Source organism: Falco peregrinus, chromosome 7 (genome assembly GCF_023634155.1).
Source record: "Falco peregrinus isolate bFalPer1 chromosome 7, bFalPer1.pri, whole genome shotgun sequence".
NCBI lineage: Eukaryota > Metazoa > Chordata > Aves > Falconiformes > Falconidae > Falco > Falco peregrinus.
The window spans coordinates 34,625,065-34,640,959 of NC_073727.1; the positions used below are offsets into that span (position 1 = coordinate 34,625,065).

Below are 15,895 nucleotides of genomic sequence, written 5' to 3' on the forward strand. Positions count from 1 at the left end.
TTTAGTGGGAGACTTTAGATCTTTATAATGACCATTTCCACACAAGACAAACAAACACTAAAAATACAGCTAGCCAGCCAGGTGCTGCACAGCCTGCAGCCAGCCCGATTTGGCTGCTTCCAGCACTCTTACGACCTGAAGCTTGCAGGCAGCTGTCCAAAGGCCAAAAAGCAAAGGTGCGGTATGGTCACTGCTGCCCCTTGGTCAGAACCTGGAGCCTTCCTCAGGGTACCTCAGTCCTGACCTAACCCTGCCTGTGCCTGTTGTGGTGTGAGCTCTGTGGCATTGCTGTCCCTTCTTTATCCAAAGGAAGTAAGCAGGGAAAGGGAAGATGACAGCTAGTAAGAAACACAGGGACAAAAAGGTTGATAACACAACTGTATAATCCCTACTGCAGCACCTCAGCCTTTTGGGAGAGTGGGTATGTGCCACAGGCAGCATAGACTTGGACGTTTTCTGGTCAGATTGATCCCTCTTAGACATCTGCTGCTGCTCCCCACATCCAACTGGGAGGACAAAGCATTACTCACAGTTTGCTAATCTGGCAGCTCCACCTCAGGGTCACTGAAAAGAGGGAAGGGAAACAAAGACCTGTGCATTTGAGTCACCCTTTTTTGCCCAGCCCTCACCTTTCATGATAAAAGCCCTGCAGCCACAAACAGCTGGCTCACAAACCTCCGCAATGCAGCCCTACTTCAGCATACGTGCTCTTCTTATAGTGACTATTACCCTGAGTCCAGTGACTGCTGCAGGACAGAGTAAAAATGATGCCACCAGAGAAGATGTCTATCCCCCTCTGTGGGACCTTGCCCCTGAAAGCCTGCTGAATTTCCTAGTAAAGGACAACAAAATTGTCATCAATGCTTGGAACTATCAAGAACGACTGGGGCTGTATAAGAATTTGCTAAACTCTTCAACCAAATATTTTACTGCCTTTGGATCCCAAAATTTTGGCAATATTCTCTGGGGATTACCGTTGCAGCATGGGTGGCAATTTCGTACAGGTATGAGTTATGTCCTTATGCTGCTGAAACAACAAAGTGTTTACCAGACCCACTTTGGGTCATCCTTTCCAAGGGTTCTGCCTTGCAAGCCCAGGATAGTCTCAGACAGTGTAAATTTTGGGATACTGAGATAAGACGCCTATTTGAAAAAGGAATTCTGAATGAAGGGAACGCCCTTGCCTTGTTGAGCAATAGCAATTAAACTTCCTGACAGGAAAAGGTATTGCTCCACATAGGACTGGTCAGAATCCAGAAGATCTGTGGTTTAGAATGGCAATATTTTGCTTAACTAAAAATCTTTGAAAAGATATTCCCAGTTGCTCCACTTTATAGTAGGTATATTTCAGGGCCTGCACTCTGCAGTGCTGTTTTTAAATTGTTAACTAATTAAATTGTTAATGTTATGATCTTCTATTGGTGATTTGATTGTTGGAAGTCCACCTCTCCCTCTGACAATTTGTTTCCATTTGCCCTTTTTGATCAGTTTAGGAGGAGCCTCATTATTTTCAAAATATGTTTTTTACAAAAAAATAAATTTTGTTCTGTTTGTTGGGGGGTTGTTTTGTTTGGATTTTGTGGGGGTTTTTTGTGTTTTTTTTTTTTTTTTCTTTTTAATGATGTTTGAATTCTAATGTCTCATCCCCCAAAAGCCAGTTGTTATCTGGGGCAGTCATGCATGTTTGCTTGTTGGCCGTGCCAGGCAAGCAGAAACAGAAACACATGTGAAAAGTCCCTTGAGGCTAAGGCTGCAATATTTTATCAGGGACTTTATCAGAGAACATTTCTCCCACACGCTACTTCACATGCAGGAGCCAGTGAAGCTTTCCATTCAATGCTAGAGTTGACTTGCCTTGTTCTAGCAACCATGAGAGGTGGGAAGAAGGGAATAAGAATCAATGATGTTTTCAGGAACTTGCGCCTGGTGGTAATGAAGCATGAGCAAATGCATCTGTCCACCTGTTGTTTTCTTTATTGGTTGTAATCTGTAGTTTCATGAGGTGGTGGTTTGGCTGAAGCTGTACATTTGGAAGAAGACAGAGGTGCCACAGCTGGTGGTGAAGGAAGTCTGCCAGCATTTAGTCACATCTAATGGAAAATTAACTGCTAAGTCAAAAGGAGGAAAAGGAGGTAGAGTAAGCAAAATCCAAGCAGGCAACTAGCTGGCAAACATATAGCAGCAAGAAGAATTTGGTGGAGTTTAGGCAAGCTTTTTCCTCTTTCCCTCCTTTATGTACAGGAAAAGAAAGGAGATGAAGAGGATGGCTGGTGCAGCAGGAGAGTTGACCCAATGTGTGGCAGAGGCAAAGATGACTGGATGCAGAACTACACTTGAGTGGTGACCTGCTGGAAAGGGTCTAGTTATGTAGCATAGACTCATCCACAAAGCGAAGATATGCCTGGTGGCAGTGACGGTTCCCAAATAGAGATGAGGGATACGGTAGGTGACAGGAAGATCTGCACCTGTTTGCACAGACAGGTAAAAACTTACTGTGACCTGCCAAAGAGTCATAGGGCTGGTCCTTAGACAAGGAGATATATTTTTGAAATTACGTGATCAGAAGGTTAAAAAATTAGTAGAAGGAAAAATATCACATGGTTGGAAAGAGTTTTACAGTAAAAAATATGAGAAGTTGAAAGATAAATGGGCAAGGGGGAAAGGAAGACGTAATTTTGGTGCATACAGTAATGAGGTTAGCAACTAGCTAAACCTAATACAGATAGGCAGCTGGACTAGATTAGTGAGGAATGAACAAAGCACTTGTATATTGACATAATAAACTTTGGCAAACAAAAGCAGGATTTGAATTCATGGTGCAAGACAAAAGGTCCTTCAAAATACTACAAAAGCTGTTGAATTAACAATTCTGTCTGGTTATGTCTGTCAGTTATGGTGCTGAGAAAATATTTTTAGGGATATGGCCCTATGTAAACCATAAAGAGCAAGTGAAGCTGCTATTTAATAGGAGCGGTGCAAAGATTTTTGATAATCCACTCATGGAAATAAAATTAAATCAGTAATTTTCCTAAATTTACAATAGAGAATAATGTTGAGACACCTATGGCTGACAGAAATGAGACTGTGGAAGTAGAAATTGTCACTTAGGAGTGTGAGGGTACAGACTGAGGAAACTGGATAGTCTCTATCCCCACTTGGAAGAATTGACATACAGAAGTGCAAATCCAGGAGCAAGAACTTTAAGAAAGACTCAGGTCATATTGTATGTCTGAAGAGTGGGAAAGGTTGTACCTATATTTAAGAAAAAGGAAAAAAGGGATAAGGACATAAAAACATTTTTTCTCTTGCGTCAGCAGTAGATGATACATTAGAACAACTATAGAGGAAAGAATATTTAAAGAAATGGAGCTAAATGGAGAAAAAGGGATAAAGCATAGCTTATGTGAATCAAAGGTAGGTTGTGTCAGACTAACTTGATATCTTCTTTTATGATATAAGTGGTTTTTATCAAAGTCCAGAAATGCATTTCCTCCCTTTGTAAAATCAAAGCACAACAGCTGCGTTTAGCTTTCTCATTACAACCTTGCCACAAAAAAAAAGCACAGAAATCTTGCTGATGACGTTGCACATAGTTGCTAAGAACATACAGCTGGGAGGGACTGTCAGTATAAAGAAAGACACAAATAGCTTTGGTGTACCTGAAGACTGAAGTTAACGATTGTGTTAAGCACAGGGAATAGGAGGGAGGAGAGAACAAAACTGGAGTGTAGACCTGAAACTGGAGTTAGTGCTCTCAGCTCCAAGTAATTCATACATGTCTTATAATTATCACTAATACTGCCTGGGACTCCTCATTTTCCCAAAACACGTATGCTAACAGTTTTTGGTAAATCTCGCATACAATTCTTCTGCAACATTTCGTCTTTTTCTTCTTTTCCTTTATCCTTCCCATTCATCTCCTTTGTACACCAGTGAACTACTGCTGCCTATTTCTGACTCCTTTTGTGGAAGCAGGATCTTGGAAAAAAAAATTGTCTTTCTGTAAATACTAAAAAATACCATTTTTCATTTAAAAACCCCATCCTGTTGAACTGCATTCCTCACCACTGCAAGTTCATGTTCTCAGCATTCTGCCACTGAAAGATACAGCCTTGAGCAGCTGGCATACCCCAAAGAACAAGCTCTGTCCAGTCAGCTAGAGAAGATAATTAGGATAATCTGTATGCACATGCTTCATGATCATCTCTTCTTGTCAAGTAAAAAGTATCAGAAAATTTGGTTTGGCTTTTAAAGACTGTAATGAGGTTTAGATGTCAGAAACGACACAGTCGTTATTCAGCTGACTCATCAGAGAGTGTGTTCTGCAGTACCGAGCTTGGAAACTTCTGGAGTAACTCAGGTCATTGGACCTGACCATGGTAATTTCATGTCATACACTTAGAGCAGACTTTCTGACTCACTACATGATTACTTACCACATAATGTACATGTACATTATGCTTTCAGGAATTAGGCTGTTTCTCCAGGTCACGTGCTTAAAGTAAAATATGCCTTACATGCTGTCATGAATAATTGTGAAATGTCTTGCATGTTTGCTAAAGCACACATGCTTGAGAACCCTGCTAATGAGATACAACAACGTTTACATGCTTAGCTTCACAGTAAGGCATGTCTGTATGCGTCATTGAACAGGAAGGGATTCTGTACCACACAACCCAGCTAGGTGAGACACAATTACTAGCACATTTAATTTGTGCTATTCTGCTCATTACGCAGCTCTCCTACACCAGCAGCCTTGCATCTATTGAGAATGTTGCATCAGCTGTGCATGTGTTCATGTCCGTATGTGCATGTATATTTATATCTCCATAAAAATATCACTGCAATGTCCTACTTTCAGACAGTTCCATAAATTCTTAGAATACATTTACAGTGAGGAATAAATTGAACTGTAAAACACAATCAAATTACTATGCACTGCATGAAGTATTGACCGAGAAATTCAACTGCTCTAGGAACAGTAGTTCATGAAGCAAAGCAACAGTAATTGTTCTGCTTCTCTGAGCAAAATTCTGCATGCTTTACTCCTATACATTTTTTTTACCACATTGGGATTTCTTGTGTGAAAAAGACTGAGAAGTATTTGGTGTATTATTTCATTTGATTCAGGCAGATTAGCAGATCCTTCCAGCGTGACTTCCTGTGGCTATGAAGATGGAGACCTCTTGTGCATATCTGTAAGAAGCTGGTGGTCCTGTAAGTATATGCTATTACAATGTTCTTCTCCAAGATATGATTAGTGTCCTAGAAGGCAATTTAGAATCTTTCTTCCCCTTAGACTTCAGTATTACAAAGTAATTTCAGTGCTACATAATTCTCCATCAAAAACTTGCAGCAAGACACTTAAGTGTGAGTAAATGAAAGTTAATTGACTTCAATAACTTATTTGAGGAAGGATTGAAATGCAAATTTGCAGCCTTAAAAATGTTTACACTGCAAAAATACATGTAATAATGTGTGGGAAACACCATGATGAGTGTTTATATGGGTAGACATTAGTAGAAATTAGTTATGAATTACTCCAGAGCAGATTTATTTGGTTTAGATGCTGGTACTTCAAACTAAAACTTAGTGTGAGAATATCAAGCAGGAATCTTTGTGGTTCTTGCATCACACTTGGTAATACAAATCTGACAGGACCTTTCTGCCTTCAGTTGCACCTCCACAACTTCACTGTGGTCGGTAGGCTACACAGAATGAAATAAAGGGAGGCTGTGCCCATGATGTCCAAATAAATTCACTACCTTCATTACACTGACATTTACCCATCAGGCCTTCAATATTCAGCTAGAACTTAGTTAATCCTTTGGCCTGGTGTACATGAGCTATGAGGCAATTTCTGTTCACTTCAGTACTGGCACTGGAGTTCTGGTAGGTTAAAATGTTGTTTAATTTTTTTTTCATTATTCTAGTAAGTAACAACAAACCGAAGACAATGGCAGAAAGAGAGAGAAGTGTAAAGATTTGAGTTTCCAGTGTCAATGCCCCTGACATTTTCAGTGTTTTCCTCAATATCTCTAAAAATACACTTCCAGAAAACTCAGTCTTCCCCAAAATGGAAACATCCAAAATTCCTGTTAATTTTGCCAATTCAGGCCACTCATATGCTACTCTGTTGAACTGGATCCCTCCAGTTAATACATGATTTCTCTTAGCCTGAGAGACACTAGAATTTCATTTGTGAAAATGCGTATCACAGGTGTAACAGGAGAAAGGGTCTATCCATTACACCAAAGCAAATATACATTGCAGGAAGCAGTGCCATCTCAATCACAGTGGTATCAGATTTGGAACCACTTTTGCACTAGGCAGCGCAGAGAAAAGGCAAAGTGACAAAGCCTGCTGAAGGACCAGCTGTGAACTAACTCAGCCATAGGTGCTGTTGGCATCACTCCCGGTAGATGTGGCAGAGCACCTTATCCTCCTGTGGGACATGAGGGTAGGTCCACTGCCAGGATGATGGGAGAAATAACAGTGTGTAAGACAGGATACTATAACCAGGTTTTTAAACAGAAAGGAAAAAAACATTTACATCCACTTCTAGCTAAGAGCTTTGCAGAAGAGGAAAGGAAGGAATCTGGAATGCTACATGCAACTCAAGGGTATCCATTTATTGTCGCACAGAGCAATCCAATGAATAACACTTGTAACATTAATAGAAAAAGGACTGATACTACAATGCTCTTTGTTTCAACTGCAAGAACATGTGTAGCCTATTTCCCTCTGGTATTTTTACAGCTACTGTTGATATGGAAACAGGCTCCTCAAACAACAATGCATACCTAGATTTCCACAGAGTTCATCTTACAAGGCAAATTTTTTCTGAGCCCATGAAAAAACATTAAAAAGTGTTAAATTTTCTCATTTGATTAATCAAAAATATTTGATTAATTTGCCTACACAAATTGAACAACCTATCCTAACCAGTCCAAATAGAATCTTCCAAACGATGTTTTTGTTTCCGTTTTTCAAAAGCTGAATGAACACATTATTACAAAAAACAACACACCCTTTTTCTCTGATTTGCATCAAAGTCAGTATTTTTAGAGACTCAATTTCAGACTTTTTTCTGAAACTGGAACTCTGACTATTTTAGAAGGTTTATTTTTAAAGAAATGGAACTGATAGATAGGATGGGGGGAAGAAAGACAAGACCAACCTATAGATTACAATCCCTACTTACATCTAAAGGCAATAAAATGATGGATTTTTTTAGTTTAAATATTCTTTCCCTTCCTAGGGAAAGGAAAGCCTCATGTCCTTCTTCTTATAGCATATTTTCCCTCCATCACTTCTGTCCCTCGCTCCATCAGCTTCCCTGCTGTCCTGTAACAAGTCCCCCTTTCCACCAGACCTGCTCCGTTCCTTCCCTGTGACATAAGCACTTTGTTGTAGAGGCCCTCTGAATGAAGCTTCTGGCTGTGAGTCAGCAATTAAATGTATACATCTTCAAGCAAACAAAAGCGTAAGCATAGATTAAATTTAAAATGTAAATGTAAAGTAAAATGAAAGCTCACTGTGATACTCCAACTTCAGTTTCCAGTCTCTGGGTGGCTAGCACTAGGTGCTCTGTGCGAAGGTGTCCCAAGCAGTGATGAGTAACAAGGGTCATTGCATAGCCCTGTGCAAGCAGGGGACCTTCCTGGAATGCAAACCACCACCCCTACTTTCTCGGTGTTTGCATTCCTGCTCCTCACTTACTTCTAAACACTGCACATTTGCTTGATACTTATTTTGTTGCCTCCAGAATATGTATAAACTCAGCCTTGATTTACCCTATTGCAGCAGCAATGTGCAAAAAGCCTTTCAGAGTGCACAAAAAAGTCGTTCTGTTCTGAGCATGTAAGGAGTTTTGGCTGGCCTTCAGGGCAGCCCTCTATGGCATGAGTAGTTTTGTGAGGCCAGGAATGAGCTTGACCAGTAACTCACATTTAATATGCCCCAAGGTGTATGAGACACTCTGTGCTTAAGACCTGCTGTCCTTTTTGCCTAGAATCATATTCAGTATAGTCCTCTCCTGCATTGTTTTTTGCCCTCTGAGTCACCCAAGCAGGTACAAATAAGTAATATATGCAAGCCCACTTAAAAGAATGTACGTACTTTCTGATGTGAAATCCAGGTTTCAACACTTCTCATGAAAACAGTGAAGAAGTAAGCCCCACCTTAGCAACGACTCCCAGCATGACACTTCTCATCACTTGAGACTTCTCCTTTGCACTTCTGACTGGCCACACGTTTCCTACTGAATTCCCAGCCAGGGCCACTTACAGGAGGTGGAACAACGGTTTCCCATGAGTAAGGACAGAGATACATGGTAGATGGTCAGGTTTTGTTGATTTTGGTCCTCACTGCTGGGACTGTATACAAAATACCTAGGCAGTCCGTGGCCCTGAGACCAAACGTGAGCAAATGACTTCTCAGCACGACAGGTCAGGAGTACCCACTCAAGAGGGAGAGCAGCTCATTTCCAAGACCTTCTTCACTTATAGTTATTAAACTTTATTTCTATGAAACAAGCAAAATTAAGAGGAGAATTTAAAACCCTCCTTTCAAATGAGGAATATCAAATAACCCTATGGGCACTCTCACTGGAGATGTGGTCTGCCACAGGTGAGAACTGAACCTGGGTTCCTACGTGCTGGGTCTGAGTGCTCCAACTTACAGACCAGACCAAAGGAAGCCATCATCCTAAAATAAATGTAAACAAACACACAGGGGTAACTTCCAAACACTTTTCAGTGAGAAAAAACTTTTTTAAAAGGAAAATTACTATTTTACAGTAAAACATCACTAGTATTTTAGTATAGCCTTTTCCTTTCTTATATGCCTAGGATACATAGAAGAGGGTTTTGTAGGAAACCAATACTCATGGAGTACCCCTTAGTCTTTCTGTACTTAGTTTGCAACTAATATTTGAGAGACTTCTGATGTCCTGTCCGTGACAACCTATAAAGATCTAACTTCTGTCAGTTGTTTGTCATTTCCTGCAAAGTATAGCACACTGCCAGCTCATACAAGGCTATTAACAGAAAATATATAAATTAATATTACAGATCATATCTCAGTCGATACAGAGATCATCATTAATGTGTTTCAGTACACGTCCCACTGCTGAATGCAGTTGTATCAGTGGCAATCAGTGCAAGGTTGTATTTGGCTTGGGAGGGTGTTCATTTTTCTCTGCGGGAATTTTTCATTTGCTTGTGGTTAACACCTCCTCCTTTTCAATTATTCTTTCAGGTATGAATTACTACCTGGCTGTCATCCCCTTTCTGGGGGCAGTGGAGGCTGGCCTGTTTGGGCAGCTGCCCTACGAGATAGAAATATTGCCACCAGAGGAGCGAAGAGCTGATTTCTGTTACAGTGTTGCTGACTGCCGGTCTCACATTCCCAAGCTCATGGATGACTGGAAGGCCTATTTTGAAGTACATAATTTTACTTTTTTTTTTCATATTTTGTAAGAAAAGATACCAGAATATTACCTTTTACAACTATTATTACTGTTATTTGTAAGATTCAGACAGCTTGGTTTCCTTTCGATAACAGCTTGGTATAAAAGTAACAAGCAGGAAAAAATGAAAAGCATAACATAAAGTGAGTCAGGGATTAGAAGGCCAGGATTTTTACAGGTTATGGCTTTTTATTTCCTTCCTTTAAGATAATTCTGTATTTTGGACTCTTTCCCAAGAGAGTGTTTTGTTAACAGTTATATTTGTATTCTTCCTATACTGCTTATGTTAGAAATGCAAAATAAGCATGTGAGATAGAACACTACCTTTGAGAAAGGCCTTGTGTTGGTTTTATAGGGTCCATTTATTCCTTTGAACATCTGAAAAACTGAGAATGTGGAAGCTTCATTCAGAAGGACACTTATATATGCAAGTAGATACTCTCTTTCCTCCTCATTCAGCCATTCCCTATCCCAAAGATGACAAGATTTGTAACTTCATAGATTCAATACTATTTTCATAGGTAGACTTCTATATTCAATGTTTTTGTTAGTATTTAAATAATTGATAATGATTAGAAAGTTTAAACCATAAGCAACTCTTGGCAACTGTGAGTGAAGGTAGAGGTTTCAGGTGCAAGACTGGATTTGTTTTCTCTAAGATTTTTCCTAAGCGGTATGTTTCAGAAGCCATTATAAAAGACCCACTCCTTAAATAGCCATAATGATAAACATTAAGGACCATTTTCTTATTTTTTGAAAACCCTCAGAAAACTGTGGCAAAAACAGTATAAACATGTTTTCAAGGAATCTAGTGTTTCAGCATGGAAGCATCCACAGCACTGAGATACAAAAGTCCACTGAATTATTGTGACAGAATACCTAAACTATGTGGATAAAGCCCTTGCTCTGTTGAAGTCAAAGAACAGCAACTCCCATTAACTTCAGTGGGGATATGTATTCACTTGATAAATAATCTGTGCTTATCATCTATTTGTCCCTATGTCAGACATTACAGTTACTTACAAAGCAGCACATTCTAACTACTCAAAAGCATTTTCCTTTAGCTTGCAAACTTACTATTTTATGAGGTATGTACATAAGTCTAAAAAATTCATTGTGTCTAAACCTCCCCCCACTTCTCTACCTTGTTTCCTCCCTGTTGCTGCAGTACCTGTTATCTACAGAACACAAAGCCGTGAGCTCTGCAACCTTCTCCTCCTTCAGCCTGGATGGTGCCCTCCATCTCATGTGGAAGGCGCATGTTGCCTCCATTGCTTATGCACTGCCCAAGTTTCAGGACAGGTACGGCTACAAGAGAGGTGGCCAAGGGGGATCTTCCCACCTACACGCCTCTTTGGAAGGACTGTACCACAACAAAGCCTGCATGAGCTTTCTTACGTTAGGCCTCTACTCTTCAGGCTCTGCTCTTCCTTCCACGCTCTGGGAACACGGGATGACCAGGAGAGGTGGCTGCCCAGGCTGCGTGGGCTTAAAATGAGACGCTGATTCCTCTCGGGGAGCCAGGAGCTCTGTTTAGTCTGGGCAGGGGCAGCGATGCCAGGAGAAATTAGGTGTGAAGTGCTGAAGGAGACTTTAAGTCACTGTGGCACTGAAACCACTCAGGATTTTATACTGAACAAAATACACTTGGGATAAAAGATTGACTAATGTGTTCTACAAAGGGTTTCAATTACCTATTACATCTTTATTCTGATCTCTTTCAGCTTAAAATATCTCTCTGATCCAGAAAAAAATTTTGGTGAAGACTGGGCTAATGCTGTAGATTTCATTGCAGCCACACACTTCTCTACAGATTTACTGACTACACACAGCTTCCAGGCCTTCCTGCCCCAGAGGATGCTCATTGAAGGGGATGCCCTCCCATCCATTAGTGACTTCAGTCCACAGCAAAATAGTGTCCTGCTTTCGCTGAGAGCTCTTCACAAAGCAAATCGATTAACAGGTACGAGCCTCACTTACAAATGTCTGTAGTCTGTAAATATTCAATATCTTGCTCTCTCTTCCTATAGTTTCTCCATACAAACACAGGGATTTTTGATATAAAATAGTATAAACACTTCCTAGAGACTAACAGTAAGAATACAACCATAAGTAAACACCACAGGAGAGAGCAAATGCAGCAATGGGATAACACTGATGATGCACAGTGAGGATTTCACACGAGGCAAATGCATCGTTTGCTGGAGCAGATGATCTTACTTTTTTTCCTGTAGTTTTCACAGGACACAGACACCAGTTTGTGTTTTGCCAGTTAAATCTGAAACCATAAAAGCTGTAAATTAAGTTATTAGATCAGTTGAGGTCTTTGCAAAAAAATGGGCAAATAATCATGAAAACAGTTTGTGTGTGTCCTGGGGGTTGTGGGTTTTTTGTTTTTGTTTTGTTTTGTCTCAGCCTGTTGTTTAACAGAGAATAGCACCTGTCCCGGCAAAACTGTGTCCTTAAACAATACTGGCTTCATCGCGTTCACTAAAATAAGTTGTGCATCACCATCCAGCGGTGACACACAGAATGACACTCTTCTGAGGTTTCAGTTCAGTCGTCGGTACTGCTGGGGTCGATACTTTTGTCTGTCCTTTATGAAGGAAAGTTATTTTGAACCTTTAAATGAAAATACAATACAAAAATACACTGAAAAACTAGTATCCTGAGCTATGCAATTTGTTTGGGTGATCCTCTCCTGTCCATACGTTTCAGTGAAAATTCCCTCACTAACTGTATTTGTAGCTGGAAAAGACACGCAATGAAGCTATTCAGCCTTACAAAAGAGCATCACAGTGAGAACATACCTCATACCCTCCACACAGCATTATTTCTCGCAGTTTGAATAGGGGCCTTAACACCTCTGTCCCATGCCTGGCAGTCTATGCCACAGTCAGGGCTTCCTGACCTGCCTCCGGGGGGGAGGGGGACACAGCAAGGAAAACCCCAACCTGTGGGTTCCGCGGAGCAAGCAGAGCTCCAGAGCAGCAAAGCAGATGAGAGCAGCACTGGAGGGAGAAAGGAAAAGAGACACGGTAGAGGGAAGCAAACAGAGGGATGAAGAAGTTTCATGCAGGTGCCGCCATAATAATGATGTCCGTAGCTGAAATACCTTGCTTTGCAGGTGGGAGGTTTCCCTTACTCTGAAGGGATGGGCTTTGCATTCAGCTGAGAGTCAAATGCCAGCTAACTTGACCTGGTGACTGATTTGCAGATCAGAAAAGGAGCTTTAAAGTAAATTTTACTTAAGTCTGGATCCACAGCTTCAGCGGGGACCTGAAACACTAGTTCCTATTGCTACAAAAACTCATGTAACGTGACATACCATTTTTGTAGAGTTGGATCCCTCAAACTTTTAAATATATCCTGTGACATGTGAAGTGCTCTTCTGGTACTACAAACTTCAACAGCAGATAGAGCATCTCAGTACCTCATAGGATGGGACCCTGTCCAAACCAGAGTGAGATTAATCTCTTGATTCAGAGTTTAATTACTCTCCTTTTTCATCTAGATGCTTCTGCCAGTCCTGCAGGGACCAGTACTGAGAGAGTGCTGTGCTACCTCTAAAGCTTCTCAACTTAAGGGCAGTCAGAAGCTTTACTTTTTATGCTCTGCCCCTCACTGACATCCACAGGCAGAACAGCAGATGCCTTGCTATTCAAGACCTTTCCCGCTGTTGTCATCTTTCCTGTGGTCCATCTTGCCTAGGCAAGAGGGCTGTTTGTTGCCTCCTCTTAACTCCTCATCTCCGCAGTACAATACTGTGCAAATTCCGTTCTTCATTGTTGCCAATTTTATATAAAAGTATACTGTGCAGGAGAATAAACTCCTCTTGCTTTTCTAGCAGGCCGTTTTTTACTTTCAGATTTCCTCTGTGGGCCCTTTATCTACCATAAAGGTCAGCACTGAGAGGAGTGGGGAGCCAGTAATAACTACCCTGTGAACGGGTGCTAATGCTGGACTGGTCAGGCATGCTTCCTAGAGACCCACTGCTTATTTCTTGGATGAAAGTATTAGGATCATTTGCTTCTTTAGCTTGAGGCCTTAGCTGGCAGAAAGTGCAAATTCTTGGTTGCTTTAGAGTGAAAAAAAAGATGTGTGTGATTATAACTACCAGGCTACTGCTTCATAAGACATGAAGCTATGTACAATTGCAGACCAAGACCTTAACACACATCTTCAATCATTCTGACTTGCAACACTGTTGACAAGGGAACAAGCCCAGTTGTCTGTCAATACAAAGCATCCTAAGCGAAATGAATGGCCTGCTTCTCCCTACACATTTGTAGATAGTTCTTACCCCATCGGCATGCTCCAGCTCTGTCTACATTTCACTGTCTACAGGAGAGCATTGGGTGTTTGTTGCCAGACATGCGCTTCGTCCCTGGTGTGCCGCGAGCTGTGTGTGCTCCATGTTAATTTGACAATGTCATGTTGTGTTTCTTTCCAAGGAGGACTGCTGTTGAAGCTCTGGCAAAAGGCTATGTCTACCGAAGCAGGAAGAAAAATGGGCCGCAAACTGATTGAAGAATTGGCTATGAGCCAGAAGTTTGACCTAGTGGGAATACATAATGATTTGAAAGGAGCCGATTTGACAGTGCCCAGCTTCTTGAGGAAAAGCAGTTCCAACATTGATTGATTTAATCTTTTAGCAGATATGTGTCTGGTAATCTGGCCTTGGTAATTCCTTACAGCAGGATTTCCTGAGTAGCCATGCGCACATCTCTCTCACACTGAATCAATATTTTTATCCTTAATTTTTCTAATTAACTTATTTCTTTAAATCAATTCCTTATAAATAAAAGACCTCACAGAAAATCTTACTTTATTACTTTTTTTGACTTTCTATATAATGTATCATTATTGGAGACAAAATTAAATAAAGGCAACTTATATTCTGTTTCAGACTGGTTTGCCCCTTGTATACAAGGATCACACCAGATACGTAATTACTCAGGTCCTTGATGGTCTAACAGATGAACATCAGAAACTTTTCTTTGAAGTTCTGATCCCAGACCAATGCCTTGACTGTTTCCTACCACAGCTGTTATTTTGCAGACCAGCGGCAATCAAATTTGAAGGTTTTGGGCTGTTCAGATCAAGTACTAGAGTATAGATGGATCCTCTCGGTATGCTGATTTGCAACAAGTGTGTGCCTCCTGTGGTACTGTGGAGCCAGCCTTGAGAAGTCCTGAAGCAAACGAGCTTGTTCTGTAGCAGCTCGGACATGACCAACAGAGATTTCTGGTATTTGATTAATTTCACTTACCTCAAGAAAGCATTGATCTATCAATTTATGTGATTACATAGTCTGTATAGCCAGGGGCTGTTTTTCCATTCCCCCATATCTATACCTTCTTCTTGCAGCGTGTCATATGTTACATTTGATTACTGAGGAAGAGATGCATTCATACTGTTCGCACTCCCAGCACCTGGCACACTCAGACCCAAGTGCTGATCCCAGTCTTCTGGGTGATAAGACATATTGGGAGTTTATTGTAATAACTTGGCATCAGAGGTTGTGGGGAAGAAGGACAGGAGTCCTGCAGGCAGACAGGGGTTGAAAATTCTTAGGAAATCTGCTGACTTCAATCATCCATCCTTATGAAAACTTCCCCTAGAGACCAGGCATGGCTGGAGCTCCCTTTTTGTGGTGAGCAGTGGGTGGCCTCTGCCTCTGCATCCTATCACATTATATCCTGCAGTACAGCATAGTTAAAAATAACACAAGCCTTAGACTCATAAGTCAAAATAAGGGAAAGCACTCAGCCACCAGTTTAGGTCTGCCCCACATTTTCTGTTGCACCTAGCATCTCTGTTGGTAACTGTGCCCCACACACCTCGCTTGGAAGGAGAAAGGCAAGTGCCACTCGCTCTTCTGCTGGAGCACACGGTTCCGCCCTGTTGTGCTCACGTACATCTGTAGCCATTGTAGCAACAGCTCTTCTGAAACGCGTACAGCAGTCAAAGGTTTCCCACAGACGTCAGGGGTGAGAGTTAGACTCTTCCTCCAGCGCCAGAATGGCTGATAGAAGCTCCCTCAGCCTTGTTAGCAGCTGCGCGATGGCACTTCCAGCAAGGCCCCTGGCAGGGCGCACCCCGGGTCGGGGGAGCGGCCCCCAGAGCAGCTCTCGGGGCGGCCGTGCCGGGGCGGCTGTGCCCAGGCAGCCGGGAAGGGGCTGCTGCCCCCGGTAGCGCTTTCCGTGTGCAGCGTTCCGCCGCTGCGCGCCCGCCGGGCACCAGCCCGCGGCGTCTCTGTGCTGCAAGTGCAGCTCCGCAGCTCCAGGCAGCCGAGGAACATCAGCTCCTCGGGAGCCCCCACGCCTCCTGACCCATTAACCAAGAAAACGAAGGAAAAGAAAGTGATGTGTGTTTTCCCGTGCCACTTTCCCAGTTTGACTGGTCCTTTCTCCCTGAACT

At 41.8% G+C, this 15,895-nt stretch overlaps 1 protein-coding gene across 1 annotated transcript; it reads left to right on the forward strand.

Moving 5' to 3' along the window:
* Positions 1–682: 682 nt before the first annotated feature.
* Positions 683–14,343, forward strand: C7H6orf58 (chromosome 7 C6orf58 homolog). The gene is given in 7 exon segments (XM_005236991.3): positions 683–1,004; positions 5,131–5,217; positions 9,262–9,446; positions 10,641–10,774; positions 11,197–11,435; positions 13,927–14,048; positions 14,051–14,343. Coding segments are annotated over 7 exon segments (1,149 nt in total). The 3' UTR covers positions 14,111–14,343.
* Positions 14,344–15,895: the final 1,552 nt, after the last annotated feature.